Below are 21,390 nucleotides of genomic sequence, written 5' to 3' on the forward strand. Positions count from 1 at the left end.
AGTTCACCAGTGCTTTCTTTCTTTCTTTCTCAGGATGTACCAAACTGTAGATTTTGCCACTCTTAATATTGTAGCAATTTCTCAGATGGTTTTTTTCTGTTTTCGCAGCTTAAGGATGGCTTGTTTCACCTGCATGGAGAGCTCCTTTGACCGCATGTTTTCTTCACAGCAAAATCTTCCAAATGCAAGCACCACACCTCAAATCAACTCCAGGCCTTTTATCTGCTTAATTGAGAATGACATAACGAAGGAATTGCCCACACCTGCCCATGAAATATCCTTTGAGTCAACTGTCCAATTACTTTTGGTCCCTTTAAAAACAGGATGGCCCATGTTAAGGAGCTGAAACTCCTAAACCCTTCATCCAATTTTAATGTGGATACCCTCAAATGAAAGCTGAAAGTCTGGACTTTATGTCCATGTCCATTATATAACTATAATTTGAATATGTTTCAGTAAACAGGTAAAAAAACAAAATTTGTGTCAGTGTCCAAATATGTATGGACCTAACTGTATCTATATTTTAATTTGGACGTTTACTTCCTTGACTTTAGAAAATAAGTTATGAAAAATTTATACTTTTCATACAGTTTCATAAATACTTTATATTTGTCAAATGTGAGAGCTAGCTATTAGCATTCAGCTAGTGTGTATTGTCAGGAGTTAATATCATGCCTTTGAGAGATTAGGAAAAATTTGTTCTTAGTTTGCATTATTGAATGTTTTCCCAGGCTCCTTAGTGAAAGAGACATTTACCAACAGAAATTAAAATTAGGGGTATGTATTTTTCTTTTTTGAATTTTGGTTTTGTACTAAATTTGAGCTTATTCTTTTCTACTTTAACTTGAGTGAAGAATTTGAAGCTGTAGTTCAGCTTTTAGTAGAGGACTTGTTAGGATAAGTAAACATACCTTTATTTGAGTAAATTATTTGTTTTGTTCATTTTTTTCACAAATCAGATGAAAAATAAATAACACTCTCTCGCACTATAGCTATAGTTTTTGGTCCGATGAGCTATCCATCCATTATCTGTAGCCACTTATCCTGTCCTGCAGGGTCGCAGGCAAGCTGGAGCCTATCCCAGCTGACTATGGGCGAGAGGCAGGGTACATCCTGGACAAGTCGCCAGGTCATCACAGGGCTGACACATAGAGACAAACAACCATTCACACCTACGGTCAATTTAGAGCCACCAATTAGCCTAACCTTTGGACTGTGGGGGAAACTGGAGCACCCGGTGGAAACCCACACGGACAGAACATGCAAACTCCACACAGAAAGGCCCTCACCGGCTGCTGGGCTCGAACCCAGGACCTTCTTGCTGTGAGGTGACAGTGCTAACCACTACACCACCGTGCCACCCTCCGATGAGCTACTTTTAGGTAAAATTGTTTACATAAATATACATTCACTGGCCACTTTATTAGGAACACCCATCCACCTGCTGTTTTAAGTGTGACTTTCACTGTGGCGTGGGTGTTGGTGCCAGATGGACTGGCTTGAATATTTCAGAAACTGCTGATCTCCTGGGTTTTTCACACACAACAGTTTCTAGAGTTTACACTGAATGGTGCGAAAAACAAAAAACATTGAGTGAGTGACAGTTCTGTGGGTGGAAACAAATGCCTTGTTGATAAGAGAGGTCAGAGGAAAATTGCCAGATTGATTCGAGCTGCCAGGAAGGCTATAGTAACTTATAGTAACTCTTTACAACCGTGGTGAGCAGAAAAGCATCTTAGCATGCAACAGCAGAAGACCACATTGGGTTCCACTCCTGCAGCCAAGAACAGGAATCTTAGAATCAAGAACAAGTTCCTATTAAAGTGGCCAGTGAGTGTAGGTGACATCAAATTGGTATCAAAATTTAACACTCTGATGTTCTTCGGTTGCCCAAAATCAGAGGTTTTTTTTTTTTTACAAAATCATGTTTATTAAATTTGAATATCTAGATTCTCGTTTGAAATTTGCACATATAAATTAAACACAAACAACAAAACCAACAAACAATCAGTCTACAAAGCAATGTGTGGCGTTGTGTGCAAGCTGTGTGAGTGGCTCATGAAGTTCATGTAATGGTGATGGTCCAGTCCGTGCTGCTGAGGGTAGGCAAGTGCCGAGCCGTGCCAGGATAAATGCCCGCTGTGACTCTGTTGGAAGACTGGTTCACTTGGGTTCTGATGGCACTCCGGTGGAGAACGCAGCTGACACAGGAAGTCTACAGGCTCGGGCGAGGTAAAAGCAGACTCGTAGCGTGAGCCGAACACGGGCTCTGAAACCACTTTGGACTGCAGGAAGGCCAGGATGCGTGCGTACTTGTTGTCTTTGGTCTCTGTGCGCTCCACCGTGGTCAGGTAGTGCACCAGGTTCTTCATGCACTCGTGGTAGCCGTAGTGGAAGTAGTTGGCGAACTCACTCAGGAGCTCTCCTGCAGGCACGATTGCAACAAAAGAGTGATTTAATTGATTGTTGAAAGCAGTTAATTGCTGGTTGCTTGTGGAGAACATTTAAAAGTTCTTCAAGCCAAGAACAGAAAATGTTCCAAGTCAAACCCCTTTTGAAATCTAGAACCATTAACCATCCAGAGAACCTTGTATTGACATATGGTAAAAAAAAAAAATCATACATGCCATTCTGTACGCTGTAATATGCCTAATATAAATATCTTAAGAACAATTCTTAAACTTTTAAAACCTTTTTTTAAATATAATAATACATGTTGTATTATTTTTGCCAGCAAATTCTGTTTCCTTACTTGTGCTTTAAAAACGTTGCACATACTATAGTGGTTTAAAGATCAGTTTTCCAGACATAGCCATAGGACACGATTTTAACATTTCAGTAACAGAATATATTCCGGTTCAATTCAGTATCCTCCAGTCGATAACTTTGTTATTAAATCTAGGCCTACTGGTAATTATTTTTTGATAATAATCGATTTATGGCTGTTGCACTGAGTTGAGTAATTTCAATTCTTGCCTTTGTATCAGTCATATCACCCATCCCTATTAGTATGACTTTCACATTATCAAATGGAGCCATCTGGGTCACAATTGTCTTCATTGAAGCAAAGGAAAAAAAAAAGTACAGCTGAGAAATGACGAGCATGAGGACTTGTCCAGTGACGTACCTTTTTCTCTCCCACGGGGAAAGTCAGCTGAGTGGAGAGCACGCAGATATTGTACAGTCATCTCTAAAATTTCTGCCTTCTCCAACTTCCCACAATTCTTCATGATAAGATAAGATAAGATAAAGAGCTTGTTAAAGACATGGACAAGCAAAAATGTCAACATTTGGTGTCTAAGTTAAAACCAGATTCTCTCTCAAGGTTAAATTAACTTTATGTTATAGATTTAAATTTCAATTCATTCCATAACTATAGCTCCTAAATACTTCCAGGATACTTTCATACTTTAATCGTAATCATTTTTAGTAATTAGACTCCTTCACCAATGGATGGATGGATGATTTAAAAAAAGACTAACGCAGCACTAAACGCAGCAAAGATTTTTTTTCACCCAGAGCTTTTTGTCTTAATCATGTGCAGTGAGTGTGTTTTACCTGTTTGGCCAGGGCCATGGGGACGGTTTTGCCGAGTTCATTCAGACAGCGGTTGATGCGATCTCTCCTCCTCTTCTCGATCACCTTGTGTGAGACTGGTGTTCTCTGAAGGAAGATTGGTAGCATAGTGGGAAAAAAAATCAGCTACTGCAAACTCAAAGCTTGATTGTTAATCTTTTGTTGTGATACGCTATAGTCACAAACAGTACTGTTAAATTGCTGGACTGCTTTTGAAGTAAGACCAAAACAACCATGTTTCCCAAGTCATTAATGATGAGCTTTGCATCATTTTTTTTTAGTTTCTGCATCAAAAATTATCCTTATGTCATTAAGATCACCAAGTGCTTACTGATTTTTTTTCTACAAAAATATCACTCCTATGTAATGACAATCACATTTTCCATAAAGTAGCATAACTCTTAATGTGTGTTTTTTTTGTGTGTTACTGAACCAAATATTTAAAACTGACTTTCACACAAGCCCTGCGATGAGCTGGTGACTTGTCCAGGGTGTACCCCGCCTCTCGCCCATAGTCAGCTGGGATAGGCTCCAGCTTACCTGTGACCCTGTACAGGATAAGCGGCTACAGATAATGGATGGATGGATGGATGGATGGATGGATGGATGGATGGATGGATGGATGGATGGACTTTCACACAATGCCAGGTTAATGATTGTGTTTGTCTCTTAATAATATTCAACATTATATCCATAAATAGCTCAGAGTGTGGCGGCACGGTGGTGTAGTGGTTAGCGCTGTCGCCTCACAGCAAGAAGGTCTGGGTTCGAGCCCCGTGGCCGGCGAGGGCCTCTCTGTGCAGAGTTTGCATGTTCTCCCCATGTCCGCGTGGGTTTCCTCCGGGTGCTCCGGTTTCCCCCACAGTCCAAAGACATGCAGGTTAGGTTAACTGGTGACTCTAAATTGACCGTGAATGTGAATGGTTGTCTGTGTCTATGTGTCAGCCCTGTGATGACCTGGCGACTTGTCCAGGGTGTACCCCGCCTTTCTCCCGTAGTCAGCTGGGATAGGCTCCAGCTTGCCTGCGACCCTGTAGAACAGGATAAAACGGCTACAGATAATGAGATGAGATGAGATGAGATGAGATGAGATGAGATGAGCTCGGAGCGTACTCACTGGTTTATAGAGCTTTTCTATTACCAGTAAGTCAACAGGGAACCATTGCACACTCAGCACACAGGCCAAACCTGCACTTTTAAACTAAAATAACATTAATTTGCACAGACTTTTAGTCATTATTGAAGGCAGACACAGATTTTCTTTAAAAAATAAATAAATAAATAAAAAAGATGAGATGAAATTAAAATATAAATTTAGAAAGAAAAGCTTGGTTAACGTTCTTATTTCTATTTTAATTTGCACGGATTGTTCTATATTTATATATATATTTATTGATTAATCTCGTTCTGGACGAACAGCACGCCAAGCAACAGGCGCCGAATTGCGCGTGCGTGTCTATGGTCTTTACGGTCACGCGCTGGTTTCATTTCTGAGCAAACAAACAAACAAACAAACAAACAAACGTGCACATTTTCGAACGTGTCATCAAAAGTGGCAAGTAAAGAAAAACTCTTAATGCAATGAATTAGGCTCCATGCACGCGCTGGTTAGGACACAAGAGCGCGCTTTGGGACGCAACCCTGCACACTGGCGCTCATCTCATCTCATCTCATCTCATCTTATCTCATTATCTCTAGCCGTTTTATCCTGTTCTACAGGGTCGCAGGCAAGCTGGAGCCTATCCCAGCTGACTACGGGCGAAAGGCGGGGTACACCCTGGACAAGTCGCCAGGTCATCACAGGGCTGAGACATAGACACAGACAACCATTCACACTCACATTCACACCTACGCTCAATTTAGAGTCACCAGTTAACCTAACCTGCATGTCTTTGGACTGTGGGGGAAACCGGAGCACCCGGAGGAAACCCACGGGGACACGGGGAGAACATGCAAACTCCGCACAGAAAGGCCCTCATCGGCCACAGGGCTCGAACCCGGATCTTCTTGCTGTGAGGCGACAGCGCTAACCACTACACCACCGTGCCGACTGGCGCTCAGTTTAACTTTATTAAAAAAAATAATAATTCCGGAAAAATGTTCCTCTTTTTTTTTTCTTAGATCTTCTTTGGATTGTATCTCGTACAGAGCCCTTGTTCTTGAAAGATGCATAAGTTTGAAATGACCCTAATAAGAGCCATCGTGAGTTTAGTCGTCATGTGTTATCCAACAAAATAGATCACTCACGCCAATCCACTTGGTTGGTTAGTTTTTTTTTTTTGGTCCATAAATGGGCATAAAATGATCAAACCGAGTTTCCGTGCTGTGCGCGCGCGCATTTGGAGCGCCTCGTCTCGTGCTTACCTTTCGGTCCTTCATCTTTGAAGCCATCATTTCATTTGAAATGCAAATCAGAGCAATCAGACTACTGAGGACTTCTGCCAGGGAATTCCAGAAAGGTTGATGTGTACTGTAGTGCTGTAGGTTCCTGTGTCAGAGTGGGACTGGGAGTGAGGTGTGTATCCCACTCCAGTCCCTTTATAAAGCGGATTGTGCGCGTGCACGGCCTGCCAAATGATCCCTCAGGGATTAGAGGCGAGAAAGTTTTTTTTTTTTTTTGTTAATGTGCTCGCTACCATTTAAAGAAAAAAAAGTGTGTGTGTGCCTGAAACCTTGGGCTCGAGAGAGTGAGGAAAGGGGGGCAAGTGATGTTTTGTTAATCCACGTGGCTGTCTCATGGACACGTGATTAACCCAAGTGCGCGCGGAGAGGAGACCGCAGCCGCAGTCAGTGCGCGCGACTGAAACCCGCTTTCTGTTTGTCTTCCGGTCGGGTTCCGGATGTGGGCTCGTGCTCCAGACAGAACACTCTGTTTTTACTCCGAGCTTTGCGTCGTGCACAAGCACGTGAGCACTTGGTACACGTTTCAATCGGAGCGCACTTTTGGTGCCATCGAGGCCAAAATGGCGCCCTACTCCCTACTCTTCTTTATACCCTTACAAAGTGCATTTAGACACTGGTCTAAAATCTAATGCTAGCATTTTTTAAGGATTTTCCACTCGGAGACCAACTGGTCTGGGCAATACAATCACAGGCCCCAGAGTCCACGCGGCTGCACCGCTGCGGTATATTCTGTGATGCAAATTGCCGCATTACGAATCCTCGTTTCAGCCAGCATAATATCAACATAGTTAATGCAGTGCCAAGTTTTCCTTGTTAAATGTATACTTACATGGTACTTGGTTAATTAATTGCAACTGATTGAACCAAATGATAAGACATAACTTGGTTTAAAATTTGGTCTCCAAATTTGAAGCTGGTTTGGCATTGACTAGGAGACCAAATCTGGCCCAGTAACTATGTTAAAAAATGCTCTGAATTGCACACTCTCGGAACTAAACATCTGGTCTATCTTTAATAATCTCATTATCTCTAGCCGCTTTATCCTGTTCTACAGGGTCGCAGGCAAGCTGGAGCCTATCCCAGCTGACTACGGGCGAAAGGCGGGGTACACCCTGGACAAGTCGCCAGGTCATCACAGGGCTGACACATAGACACAGACAACCATTCACACTTACATTCACACCTACAGTCAATTTAGAGTCACCAGTTAACCTAACCTGCATGTCTTTGGACTGTGGGGGAAACCAGAGCACCCGGAGGAAACCCATGCGGACACGGGGAGAACATGCAAACTCCACACAGAAAGGCCCTCGCCAGCCACGGGGCTCGAACCTGGACCTTCTTGCTGTGAGGCGACAGCGCTAACCACTACACCACCGTGCCGCCCCCATCTTTAATAATAATAATAAAGCTTAAAAGGTGCATTAGTGCCCTTTAATGACACGTTATATACCCTAAATTATTTCTAAAGGTTTATTGATGCATACTAAAGATGCAAATGCATGCACGCTTAGTGCATCATCATCAAACTGGTGCCTTTATTTCTGTGAGAATTGTTGAATGCATGTTGCTGCAAAACTGAACTTGTGTATATAGTGTTTTTTTTTGGGGGGGGGGGATATTGGCACCCCTTGTTTGGTCCTCTGAGCCACTATACTTTCAGTACTAAACTTTCCATGTCATTGATGATGGTGGTACAAAGACCTTCAAAATTCTTACCTTAGTAGCTATAAAAGGACCCTATACAGTAGCATATTTACAAAAGATGTGATGGTGTCTACCACTAGGAAAAGTAGAAGTGTGTGTATCTCACACACACACACAAATTCTTGGAACCCACTTTAGTTGAAATGATATAAACTGAATGTTGTTAGATTGTACACTCTGACAAAAAAAGGGGTCCTAAACTAGACCTAATGTTCACTGGAGTAGTATGCTCAAGTCTCAAACCTTTACGGAAAGGTGCACAAAACAAAGCTGGCTACCAGGAAAGGTACACTTTAAGGCGCCATTGCATTTGTAGGATTTCAGGAACACTAGACCTCGCTCGCACTGTGACGTGGACATGCCGTGGTTTGGACACTTGGATCTTGTTTCACTTTTAATATCACTGCTTATCTGGACGCGCGCGCGTGGAGGAGACACGAGACACAAGCCCTTTTGGCGCAGTTTGCGCGCGGTTTAGGCTTTTTTTTCTTTTTCTTTTTAAGCCTGTCTGCTGTCATTGAAGTAATTAAGCAAAGCCTATAATAGGCTGTTCCGCCGTGTTGGACAGTAGACGCTTTTTCCCCTCCTCCTCCTCCTCCTCTTCCTCCTCCCTCTGCTGTGTTCACACGACTCGGTGACACGGAGATCTTTCACCCAAAGCGTGTGTTTTACACTCCCAAGCCTCGGCAGGTGTGTGTGTGGGACCTCTTGGGCCTGGTATAGCCTCCAGACACATACACACACACACACACACACACACACATGCATGCACACACTCCGGGCACGCTGGGTTTTTTTTTTCTTCTTTTTGTGCGCTCTGCGCCACAGCAATGATGATGATGGGTTTTTTTCTTTCCACCCACCACCTCTGGACGGCTCAATTTGTATCCTATTATCCTATAAGAAAATGTCTATTGAGCGGAATGAATGGTTGCACTGGGTGTAAATTTTAATAAAAAGAAGAGAGCGAGAAAGAAGAAGAATGACGGAACGCAGCTGGCCCCCTGATCCTCCATCACCTGCGCGCCCCTATTCATTTGCCCTAATTTCGCTCAACTTAACCAACTTGGGAAGGACTCATTCGGGTATTGTTTGCTAAGGGTGAAGCTTTCTGATCGAATTAACACCATGTTTTGATCCGGTAAATGTCATTAGAAAGAAAAAAGAAGCGAGAGAGAGAAAAAAACAACAGTCGCGTCCAGAAGGGGGTCTTTGGCTACAGCGCGCAAAAGCGCACAAAAGGACTTCTCTCTCTTTTTTCCCCCCTGTGTCACCATGTTGCCCAAGTTCGTGTCCGACAAAGGGCATTATTTTATACTTGAATACATTTCATACAACAATCGGCTGTTTGTTTTTCTCCAGCCATATTTTCACACTGGGGTTAAACACCAGGGGTTTATTGTGCTCACCGCCGCGCGCGCCCTCCAAAGCGCGTTTCTGCTCGTCTGTTGCTGGTTTAATCTCCTAAACACTGAGTTGGGTGTGTTTTTATTGTGTGTTTCAAAATATCACACCGTTTCGGTCTACGAACCATTAAAATGGGGGATGGTGCAGGAAAAAAAAAGAAGAAATAAAAAGATTTTTAAAAGAATAAAAGCTACACTACCGTTCAAAAGTTTGGGGTCACCCAGACAATTTTGTGTTTTTCCATGAAAAGTCACACTTTTATTTACCACCATAAGTTGTAAAATGAATAGAAAATATAGTCAAGACATTTTTTTCTGGCCATTTTGAGCATTTAATCGACCCCACAAATGTGATGCTCCAGAAACTCAATCTGCTCAAAGGAAGGTCAGTTTTATAGCTTCTCTAAAGAGCTCAACTGTTTTCAGCTGTGCTAACATGATTGTACAAGGGTTTTCTAATCATCCATTAGCCTTCTGAGGCAATGAGCAAACACATTGTACCATTAGAACACTGGAGTGAGAGTTGCTGGAAATGGGCCTCTATACACCTATGGAGATATTGCACCAAAAACCAGACATTTGCAGCTAGAATAGTCATTTACCACATTAGCAATGTATAGAGTGCATTTCTGATTAGTTGAAAGTGATCTTCATTGAAAAGAACAGTGCTTTTCTTTCAAAAATAAGGACATTTCAAAGTGACCCCAAACTTTTGAACGGTAGTGTATTTGGACAGCCTCAGTGCCACCACGATGGAGAGAGAGAGAGAGAGAGAGAGAGAGAGAGGCACCAGTGAAGTAGACTAAAAGCAGAAAATCCCATTAGTTTGATTGTTGGATTATTTTCAAGCACCAAACATAAATAAACGTTCCAAGGCGCAGAACCTTTGTGTTGGTTTTGAAACTTTTTGGACTTTTTTTTTTTTTAATGTCACAAAGCAAAACGCACAAACTTCTTAATACGATCTCATGCACAGTAATCTTGTGAGTGAATTTTAAAGCTCGGTCTATAATTTGAGACTGAGATTACACATGCATGAAACAAAATTCATTTTGTTTAACTTTTTTTTTTAATCATTTTGAGCTCCATACACTTCATTTATTTAGTTATTATTAGTATTAAAAAGTTCTCGCTGTAATTAAACACAACAGTTGTTAAATGCATGTCTGTTTTAAAGATTTGCAAAATAATTTGTCTTGTTTCTTTATGGATAGTGACTTTAACATGTCCAAGACGCTCGCGCATCTAATGCTTAGTCTGTTATTACCTACTTTTTATGAACCTGTTAAAACTTGTAACCTATAATTTGTGAATAGTGATTCAAACGTCTGTGTGTTTCCTGGTTATAAAGTGTGTTTTCGGAGCAAGGAATTGTATTTATTTGTTTGTTTATTTATTTGTTTGTTTATTTATTATATTTTGTCTGTGTGGAAAAATAAGCCCATTCATTTCACCCCAGATCTCAGTCATACTCCAACCCTATGAACATGATTATACACTTGGTTAGGGTACTTTGTGTAATTCATTCACAAATAGTGATCACAAAGTGCTGTAAATGGATCTCATGCAGAGATCTGAATAAAATAATGAGCCTTGGTCACGTTTTCGGGCACAAAAATGCAGTGCGTAAAAACCTCTCAGCGCATGCGTGTAGAAACCAGCGCAGTCCAGATGCACGTTTTACTTTCATCTCATCTCATTATCTCTAGCCGCTTTATCCTGTTCTACAGGGTCGCAGGCAAGCTGGAGCCTATCCCAGCTGACTATGGGCGAAAGGCAGGGTACACCCTGGACAAGTCGCCAGGTCATCACAGGGCTGACACATAGACACAGACAACCATTCACACTCACATTCACACCTACAGTCAATTTAGAGTCACCAGTTAACCTAACCTGCATGTCTTTGGACTGTGGGGAAAACCGGAGCACCCGGAGGAAACCCACGCGGACACGGGGAGAACATGCAAACTCCGCACAGAAGGGCCCTCGCCGGCCCCGGGGCTCGAACCCAGGACCTTCTTGCTGTGAGGCGACAGCGCTAACCACTACACCACCGTGCCGCCCCGCGTTTTACTTTATTACTGTATTTTATATATATACAGTGTATATATATAATCAAGGTCCAAAAACAGACGTGTATAATGTGTGTAAATAGTCTGGCTTATGGTGCACTTAATTAACCTAATTATTATAATTTTGTGGTCATGTCAGGGACAGATAAGACTTAAGGCTTATTATTTAGACTATTATGCTGCAAGTATGTCCAGAGCATCATAACTAAATCAAACTATTTGTGACAGTTTATCTTCTCTGTTCTTCTAAAAATCCATCATTGTGTAAATGATGATGATGATTATGATGATGATTATTATTATTATTATAACTTGATTATTTACACTTGGTTTCTCCTAAAACAAGATTTTTAATTTTTAAGATTTTTTTTGGTTTTTAATTCGCAAAGAAATTTGAATACTTTAAATGATATTTTTAATGATAATGAAGGAAACAAATTTGAAAAATGAGCTAAATGACATTAGAAGCATCATCAGTGCACTGGAATAAATGATTACTCTCATTTCGCCTGGTCCATTCACTCTTCCAGGTTTAGTGACTAAAAACAAGAATAACTAAAAATTGTAATCCTTTTGATACAATTATAATCTTTATAACATAAATTGATCGGTAGTATGAACGAATACAGGTTGTTTTCCATCATGAAAACATGCTTCAGTGCACTTCCTGCTCCCCCCCCCCTTTCTTTTCCTCAGTGGAATGATCCGTTTCCATGGTGTTTTTCAAGCGCCAATCAGAACGCGAGATCTGCATCACACACAATTCGAATTTGCGAGTTAGTGTTTAGGCTAGCACAGAACGGGTTGTGCTTTTCTGTGAGGATTTCTAATGTTTAAATGATTAATATTTTCATTTATGTTACGTATATAGGTTTGTTTATTTGTTAATCAGCCACGTTGTATTTGTTACCTTAATACATTCTTTTGCCTTATATTTTAACGCGGTTAAATTTTAGATAGTGTTTAATGTTAGAGCGCCCCCGTGTGGAGAATAACAACCTCAGCGTTCTAAATGAATGAATTCAATAAATAAATAAATAAATAAATACATTTCTTCAAGAAAAATATTTTATGACAGAAATCCATTCATTTGGATTTACTAATCATCTCATCTCATTATCTCTAGCCGCTTTATCCTGTTCTAATCATTTGTTTATATATATATATATATATATATATATATATATATATATATATGATAGGCGTTTTTATTTATCTATTTCACACGTATATTTACCCATAGTACATAAATAGAATTACATACCGCGATGAGCCAAATAAATAAATAAAAATTTAAAAACGTGATCTAAAATTATTATATCACTTTTATATCATTATGTCATTTTATATAATTTTTGATTGATTGATTTTTATTTTGTAAAATAATGCACAAAATACATAAATATAGTGTACATTAAGATACACGGATAACACAAGAAAGTATATAAAACTTATTTCCATTGTGGTCCGGCAAGAATCAAATGGCAAAAATAGGGGTAAATAGTAAATACATAATGATATTATGTAAACAACAACAATAATAATAATAATAAATTTATTATTATTATTATTATTATTATTATGTGAGACACACTGACCTGTGGTGACCTCAAGGCCAAAAACACTGTGTCTCCCAAATGGAATTCTGTCCTGTTTCCATAGCAGCCTTATTTATTTATATAGGAGATACAATAAATAAATAAATTCAGAAATAAAGTCATACGTTATAATCATAACATTAACCATCATAGCAATCCACAATGCACAGTGCAGAGATGCTCCAGGTTTTCAATATTTCTTAATTCAGAGCTAATACTGTTTTAGTTTAAATTTTGAAAATTTTTTTGATTGTTTAATATTTTTTTCACGATATTATAATGTCCATTTCATCAGTTTTGGTGGTCTACGCCAGAGAATGTGACTGAGGGGTTGAGTGGTTTCACGAAGCGGCTGTAAACGCTGTATTTATCCACTAGAGGGAGTTAGTACACTGTTTAAACGTCATGTTTCAACCTAATCGACTAATATTTTCCATCGGCTAACATTTAATACAGAACAAAATGTATGCAGGATTATTATCTTTTATATTTTTAAATCATTCAAAAATAAAAAGTAGGTGAATTATTTCATTCTTGCGCCTGATTATTAATATTAAAATATCTTCCATAACCTAATACTCTACTAACTTATTTTTATATTAATTACATGACATAATTACGACTTTCTGGTCATTACACTGCTACATCTGGAATGCTTTCATGAAAAATATTCACTAAATGTAGCATTTCAAGACCTGCAAATTGTGCACATACAGTATTATATACGCCCAATTACAATTATTATAAATAAGCATATGCTGTGTTTTGGAATGAACACCTTCAATAAAATCCTAAATGTAATACTTGCACTATTTGAAATAGATAGTTCATATTTTATATAGTCCATGTTTGTTTGTTAAAATCAGTGAGTCGAATCCTAATTGAACAAAACGATTCGATTCATCTTAGACTATCGTTTATTTCTTAGCTATTAAAAGTTGAAATAAAGATAATGTCCTTTTTTTTAAAAAAAAAATCTCTTGAATATGTGATATGTGTCAGGCAAAATATGTCGAATGAGCACTCGGAGTGGTGAATCCAAAGAATCGAAACCCTGATTTGAACTTCAAGCTCGAGTATTTCAAAAGAATCGAATCAGTAAAGTGATTCGATTGGTACTGCTGGTGACTGCTAAAGATTTGGAACGCGGGTCCAATCAGCGGGCTGCTCTTGAGTATGAACTCGAGTACTAGCCAATCACAGCGGAGGAGGCGGGGTTTGTGAGTGAATAGGCGTGACAGGAGAATAAACAGCACTGTTGTGTGTCTCTGGATGGCGGCGGTGTTCATGTAACACTCACGCGTTTCAGGTTTGTTCCGGTTTTAATTTTATATGCAGTCATACAAACTGGATCTGAGATGAGCATATGTTCGGGATAAGGAGGTTGTTTGATCATTTGTGAAGATAATTTAATCTGAGATGAAAGTGGAGTTTTAAAGGGGAGTTGGTTGCTTGCATAATATGACAGTTGTGCAGCATGTGTTACAGTGATTGTGGTCACATTCTGGACTTGTTCTGCATTTGTCAGATTTGAGCTGTTACCCACTTTGAGTTTACATTTCAGTAAAGGAGCATTGCACCATTCACTACTTGTTCATGCACTCTTAGAAATAAGGGCACCAAACTGTACTTTCCCTTGTCTCTGGGATGGGCACTTCATGGATGCATCCTTAGTACCTTTGTCATATGTGTTTCATCTGAAAACAATATAGTGGACCATTAAAGTAATCAAAGGTATGGAATTGAACCTCTGATGGATCTAAAGGTGCACCACATAGGCTACAGGTTCCTGTCCCTGGTGCAAAGCATTCTTGATTGTACTATCAGGTGCTGTAGTGGTTAGCACTGTCTCCTCACAGCAAGAAGGTTCTGGGTTCGAACCCAGCAGCCGATGAGGGCCTTTCTGTGTGGATTTCCTCCCACAGTTCAAAGATATGCAGGTTAGGTTAATTGGTGGCTCTAAACTGACCATGAGTGTGAATGGTTGTTTGTGTCTGTGTCAGCCCTGCGATGAGCTGGCGACTTGTCTCGGCCCTGGTCAGCTGGGATAGGGCTCCAGCTTGCCCCCGCATGGGATAAAGAAAGAAAGCTTTATTTGTCACATGCACACTTCAAGCACAGTGAGATTCATTCTCTGCATTTAACCCATCTGAAGCAGTGAACACACACACACCCAGAGCAGTGGGCAGCCGCACTACAGCGTCAGGGGTTAAGTACCTTGCTCAAGGGCACTTCAGCCCAACGCTAACCTAACTGCATGTCTTTGGACCATGGGGGAAACCCACGCTGACACAGGGAGAACATGCAAACTCCACACAGAAAAGCCCCCGCCGGCCACTGGGCTCGAACCCAGAACCTTCTTGCTGTGAGGTGATAGTGCTAACCACTACACCACCGTAGATAGTTTTGTTTTATTAGGGTGACCAGGAACAGGTTCCTTTATTTCTGAAAGTGTAAACTGATCAGATCTTTACAGTACAGTTATCTCAAAGAGTCCTGACTCTAGGGCACACGGTTTCAACCCTAGGTCCATGTTCTAATTAGGAGCACTATGAGTTGAAATGTGTTCGAGCAGGAAAAAGACTGTACTGTGTAGTACAGGGGAAACTACAGAACCAGGGCACCAGGGAATAATACAAATAATAATAATAATAATAATTAACCAGGTGCTAGAGCCATGTGTAGTTATCTGGACCCTCTGGGCTTGGTTGATCTTCAACTGGAAAAACAAGTCACATTCAATTCCAATAATTGGACGTTTTGTTGGCTTTAAGAAGTGTCCTCTAGTCCATGGCATGGAAAACGCCACAACAGCAGCTGCAGCCCTGAATTGAACCCGGGTGGAAAATTCAGGTTATGTAAGACGAAGCAGATGCAAAACGATTTAATAACTGTGCGTGTGTGGGGAAATCTAGCACACTCAACGAGAGCAGAAAATCCAGCCTGAGTACGTGCACCACGTTTTTGGGAATTTGAACATTTCTCATAATCGATAACCCTCCCCATCATTCGCATACGACGGCTACTAACCGGTGAGGGTGAAGGCGAACGCATGCTTCCTCCCAGAGATGAGAAGCCAGCCAAGCCAACACATCTTTACGAACTGCTGCTCGTGCTTCATCACAGGACAGCATAACATACTCGGAGGAAAGCACTGTAGTATCTGGAGGAGATGGTAGCCCAGGTTGTGAGCTTGATCTCAGTCAAAGCACTAATGAGAGATGAATTCTCATGTTTGTGACAAAATCGTAATTTAACAACACATCTCAGATTTTGCATCGTTTTTATTGTCGTTGTGCCTTTGTATAAATGACTTAACAGTGTCATACAAGTAAAAGTCAGTGATGTCCCAGTAGACATGAATTCTGATGTCTGGGACAGTAAGATGGCTCAAAACTGCACAAATGTATAAAGGGTCCTCTGTACTGGGGGTGGCCTAGTGGTTAGCATGTCCGCCTCTTGATCGGGAGATCGTGAGTTCTACTCACGGTCGGGTCATAGCAAAGACCACCATAAAAATGGTGCCTACTGCCATCTGGCAAGGCACGCTTCAGTACAGATGCGAGTGGGGAGTCAAACTCTTGCGGTTACCAGAGGACTAGCCCCCCCACTGTAACCCTAGCTACGTAATATAGGCGAGAGGCCGAGGGCTATGAAACAGAGATTGGCGCTGCCAAAGGTGCCATGAATGGTCCGGGAAGGACTTTTTGTACTGGGGGTAGATGCATTTAGAACAACAGAAACATGCGTTGGTGTTTAACCTCAAACAAAAGTGCTTTTACACTGAAGACGAGTCATGACTGAGGTCTCAGCTACTTTGTCTTCCATACTGCAAGAAGCATGTTATAGTTTAAGACCTCAACCCTGTTGAATGTTATAACCAGATGCACTCAGGAATGTCTGGAATTTTGTCAAAGTGGTTTGAGGTTTGGGATGAAGGGACTGGATGAAATGCAGCTGATATTTAAGAATCGGATCAGACTGAAGCACTGAAAACTATTTTCCTTTTTGTAGCTTTGTGTGCATTTGTGTCAATAAAGTAATACATGCTAGGTGACTATTGACCTTTAGGTTCTCAAATTATTGATGTTACGTTAACTTTACCCAAAAAACAGAACAAAGGCTACAAAGCAGAGTAAATATATTATATTATATTATACATTCACTGGCCACTTTATTAGGATCTGCCAATCAGGTGTTGGCAGCACACTGCATAAAATCATATTAGTTAATGTTCACATCAAACATCAGAATGTAGGGGGGACTCTTAGTTGCTTTGACCATGGCATTTCATAAAACGTCCTAGGATCTTCTCTCACACACACACACGTCTCTAGAGTTGACGCAGAATGGTGCGAAAACAAAAAACATGACATGAGAGGTCAGAAGAGAACAGCCAGACTAGCTCGAGCTAACAGGAAGTCTACAGTAACTCGTGTAACCACTCTTTACAACCATGCTGAGCAGAAAAGCATCTCAACACGAGGTGGATGAGCTCCAAGAGCAGACCATCACGTCAGGTTCCACTCCCATCAACCAGGAACAGGAAACTGAGGTGGATCTGTATAACTTCACACACTGTGCTGCTGCAACATGAATGCACAGATGTCCCTAATAAAGTGGCTGGTGAGTGTAGTTTGGTGGGAATTTGGTGGAAGTGATGTTGACAAGAATGTCATCCAGCACAGGTCCCCAGAAACACTGGAACTCCTGATGATGGACTTCTGAGCAGGAAATTCTCTGGGGACTGTCCGCACCCTTAATCAGATTAGCCACATCTGTCTTCAGCATTCACACAGTCCAAATGGTCTGCAAGAGATGCTCTTTCAGTCAAATGTTTGTCTATGTTCAGTTTGTACTTTGATAACAAGCCTTGTGAAAATGACTCATGGTGGTTCGTTATTGAAGATTGTCATGTTGGCTTGCTTATTAAATTAGCCAATGTTAATCATCATATAATTTTGTGTGTGTGTTGGTGGACATTTTCTATGCCCACGTGTGTTATATGAGCTCATGGATGTTACATTTGCAGTGCCAGATGCAGCACAGAAATGTCTGGTATTTGGGCAGAGTAGCTGGTTGAGGTTTGTTTGCCCTTTTGGCGCATTTTTTTTTCCCTTTTAGCCCAGACGGGACTCTTATACATCAAGTCCTGACAAGAACTTCAGGTCTATCTGGTCTACTCTGTGCATTAGAGTAAGAATAACATGAAAATGAGGTCATAGTTTGTTGACGAGGCTATAGACTACGGAAAGGCTTCATTAAAGTGTTGCTCTTTAAGTTCCTGCTTTGATCAGGTTTGACCCGTTTTAATCCATTTACTACCCATTTTCATTTTTTTTCCATTTTATCCTTTTTATACAGTATTATTTATACACGTTGCTTATTTTAGTTAACTTTTTATCGAAGCTTTACCTCATCTTTTTCTTTTTTGCCCATTTTGTTTGTCTTTTCAGCCAATTATGATACACTTCATCCATTTTTCAGTCATCGTTATCTACCTTACTAACCTGCTTTACTTATTTACTAGGGATGTCGCAATACACTCCTGTTACGATTCAATTTAATTCTCAATACTGGCTTGATAATTCGATTCAGTTCTCAAAATATTTTGAACCAAATTTGAATGAAGAAAAATTGTTTGAAGAGGTTCCTTTTTATTTCTAAATCATAATCAATGCAAAATAATATACATTTTATCTGTATAAAACTAACTTAAAAATTATATGAACAGTGGTTTAAAGGAACAGTCCACCGTACTTCCATAATGAAATATGCTCTTATCTGAATTGAGACGAGCTGCTCCGTACCTCTCCGAGCTTTGCGCGACCTCTCAGTCAGTCAGACGCAGTGAGACGCGCTGTCACTCCTGTTAGCAATGTAACTAGGCTCAGTATGGCCAATGGTATTTTTTGGGGCTGTAGTTAGATGCGACCAAACTCTTCCACGTTTTTCCTGTTTACATAGGTTTATATGACCAGTGATATGAAACAAGTTCAGTTACACAAATTGAAACGTAGCGATTTTCTATGCTATGGAAAGTCCGCACTATAATGACAGGCGTACTAACACCTTCTGCGCGCTTTGACAGCGCATTGATATCTGAGCTCCGTATCAATGCGCTGTTGAAGCACGCAGAAGGTGTTAGTACGCCTGTCATTATAGTGCAGACTTTCCATAGCATAGAAAATCACTACGTTTCAATTTGTGTAACTGAACTTGTTTCATGTCACTGGTCATATAAACCTATGTAAACAGGAAAAATGTGGAAGAGTTTGGTCGCATCTAACTACAGCCCCAAAAAATACCACTGGCCATGCTGAGCCTAGCTACATTGCTAACAGGAGTGACAGCACGTCTGACTGCGTCTGACTGACTGGGAGGTTGCGCAAAGCTCGGAGAGGTACGGAGCAGCTCGTCTCAATTCGGATAAGAGCGTATTTCATTATGGAAGTACCGTGGACTGTTCCTTTAACACTGAAGTGAAAATGTACTATAGGGTCCCTATATCTTATAAATAAATATATAAATTCGCCCCCAAAAATTGATTGAATGAACAAAATCTCTGACTCTGGGGGAAAATGCGTGAGCATAGTGAACTTTGTAGCAACATCTGACGCGTCATTTTAACCTGAAATAGAGCTCCAAAGTGGGCTAAACTGACCACCTTCTGTAACCTCTTTCTCAGGCACTGTAGATTATAGCAGCATAGAGCTGATGTCATTTGAAAGCTACTGAGGAGCTCTTTTAAATGGTTAATAACATGGTCATGTAACTGTAGAATGTAATGCGTGTCAAGCCCAGAGTGTGCTCTATATATTTTAACTGTATAAAATTCTACCATAATGATGGTGATGTGATGTTGATGTTCAGTTAACCAATCAGAAATGAGTACCTTGGGGACACTTGGACAGATTTCCTTTTTTAGGTATCGTGAAAGTGTCAGATTTTCATGATAAAAAGTATTCTGTTCCTAAAGACTAGCTATTCACAAAAGAAACTCCAATACTTTGGAGTGTAAAGGAAGTGATTGAGGCAAAAATACTGTGGGGGGAAGTGCTGAGAGAGAGGACAATGAAGGGCTTGGAAGATATTAACAGTATTCATACACGGAGAAGAGGAAATGGATACACACTTTTGTGTCTATTTGACTGTACAGTCTCCAAAAACAGTGACTTATGAAGTTTATGTTCCTTTTTTTTTTTTTTAAATACATGACATACATTTTAGAATATATTTATCATGCTTTCGAGTTTTATCCACAGGGACTCACTAAAAACATTTTTTTTTCATATTATATTAAATATTGTATATTTAAGCTGTATTTGTCCATACTACCCATATTGCTGATTTTTTTTTCCAGCCCATATTTACTGATCTTATCTATTTTTATTTTGACTTTTTTTTTTAGCTGTTCATATTTACCCATATCGTTGACGTGGCCATTGGAGCCATTTATCATATTCTAGTAATCATTCTCCCCATTTTAACTCATTAACTCGTGTTGGCAGTGTAGTGGGTTGATATGAGTGAGAAGCTGAGAGGACTAAAGATTTGAATGGAGGTAACTTGGTGTCACTTGTATTTGCACATATATAAATGTAGCAGGGTACCCACCCCCTGCCCACACGCACATGGGCTATCATCCCAGAACATGTTCTAGATTCTTCCATTGACTAATCGTTTGCGTTTTTCAGTCCTGTGGTTGACCCGTAACATGTCTAACGTATTGTCACTCAGACGAGTCTCTGTGATCATCCTATCCAGTCACAGACGATCAAGAACATTCCACTGTAATTGGATAAACTGTGCCAATTATATGGTTTAACAAACACAAAATTTTGGTACACGTAATCAAACCGTAATCATGTATCTGTGACAGGATTTTCTTAAAATTACAGCAATTTCTTTTCCAATAAAACACGTCTTTTATTGTAAAGCGGGACGAATATTGATTAGCAACATGTAGTTCATACTGTACAACACGTTGTACTGTTGTGCGAATTGAAAAATAATTTTTTACTCATTAAAACATGGGTAACTTTTCACTAAAGCTTGCGTCAGAGTACATTAGCTAAGCATAAATATATACCTAGCTGCCTGTTAGTGATAAAGTATTAAATAGAGCGTATTTGTTCACCTTGATATCAAGGGCTTGTTACTGGAGCAACTAGCAAACAATTAAATACTAAATACTGTTTCTGTATGGCTAGTATCTCACTGGGCTGCGACAGCTTGCGACAAATTGCGAACGTCATTCGCGAGAGAGTTTCAAAAGTGTCTTGAAACATTCGCGGAGCTTATCAGTTTCCTTGCACGAGTTGCAAAGTATCGCTCCTTCGTCGCTGAAATTTTGAACATGTTCAAAAAATGAATGTGACAAAATTTCTCTCAAAATAGCTGCAAATGCGTCGCTGCTGTTGCAAAGCCGCCGCGAACCCTTCTCAAGTCAGTTTCTGTGAGGCTTCCTCTACTTCCCTGCCTGCCGAGGGAAAGCCAGGCTGCGACAGCCTGCGACTAGTTGGAGACACGACAATTGCGGTAAAATATGCGAATATCAATTCAGTGTGATTCCAAGTGAAAATTGTTGCTAATTCGCATATTTTATCGCAATTGTTGTCTCCAACT

The 21,390-nt window shown here is 40.3% G+C and overlaps 2 protein-coding genes and 1 pseudogene across 2 annotated transcripts in view; 2 read left to right on the top strand and 1 right to left on the bottom strand.

The window, feature by feature from the left end:
* Window positions 1-21,390, top strand: part of LOC132882540 (C-type lectin domain family 4 member F-like) — a 162,367-nt pseudogene that overhangs the window by 54,570 nt on the left and 86,407 nt on the right.
* helt (helt bHLH transcription factor) lies at window positions 2,013-5,982 on the bottom strand. The gene is made up of 4 exons (XM_060916737.1): window positions 5,941-5,982; window positions 3,559-3,663; window positions 3,128-3,224; window positions 2,013-2,425 (listed from the first exon to the last, which is right to left on the bottom strand). The coding sequence occupies exons 1-4, from the start codon at window positions 5,968-5,970 to the stop codon at window positions 2,013-2,015; spliced, it is 645 nt and encodes a 214-aa protein (XP_060772720.1). The 5' UTR covers window positions 5,971-5,982.
* acsl1a (acyl-CoA synthetase long chain family member 1a) overlaps window positions 13,994-21,390 on the top strand; it is a 28,022-nt gene continuing 20,625 nt past the window's right edge. Inside the window, exon 1 of the mRNA XM_060916733.1 lies at window positions 13,994-14,071. The gene's annotated coding sequence lies outside the window, so the exon portion shown is untranslated. The remainder of the gene's footprint in view (window positions 14,072-21,390) is intronic.

Source organism: Neoarius graeffei, chromosome 3 (assembly GCF_027579695.1).
Source record: "Neoarius graeffei isolate fNeoGra1 chromosome 3, fNeoGra1.pri, whole genome shotgun sequence".
Lineage (NCBI taxonomy): Eukaryota > Metazoa > Chordata > Actinopteri > Siluriformes > Ariidae > Neoarius > Neoarius graeffei.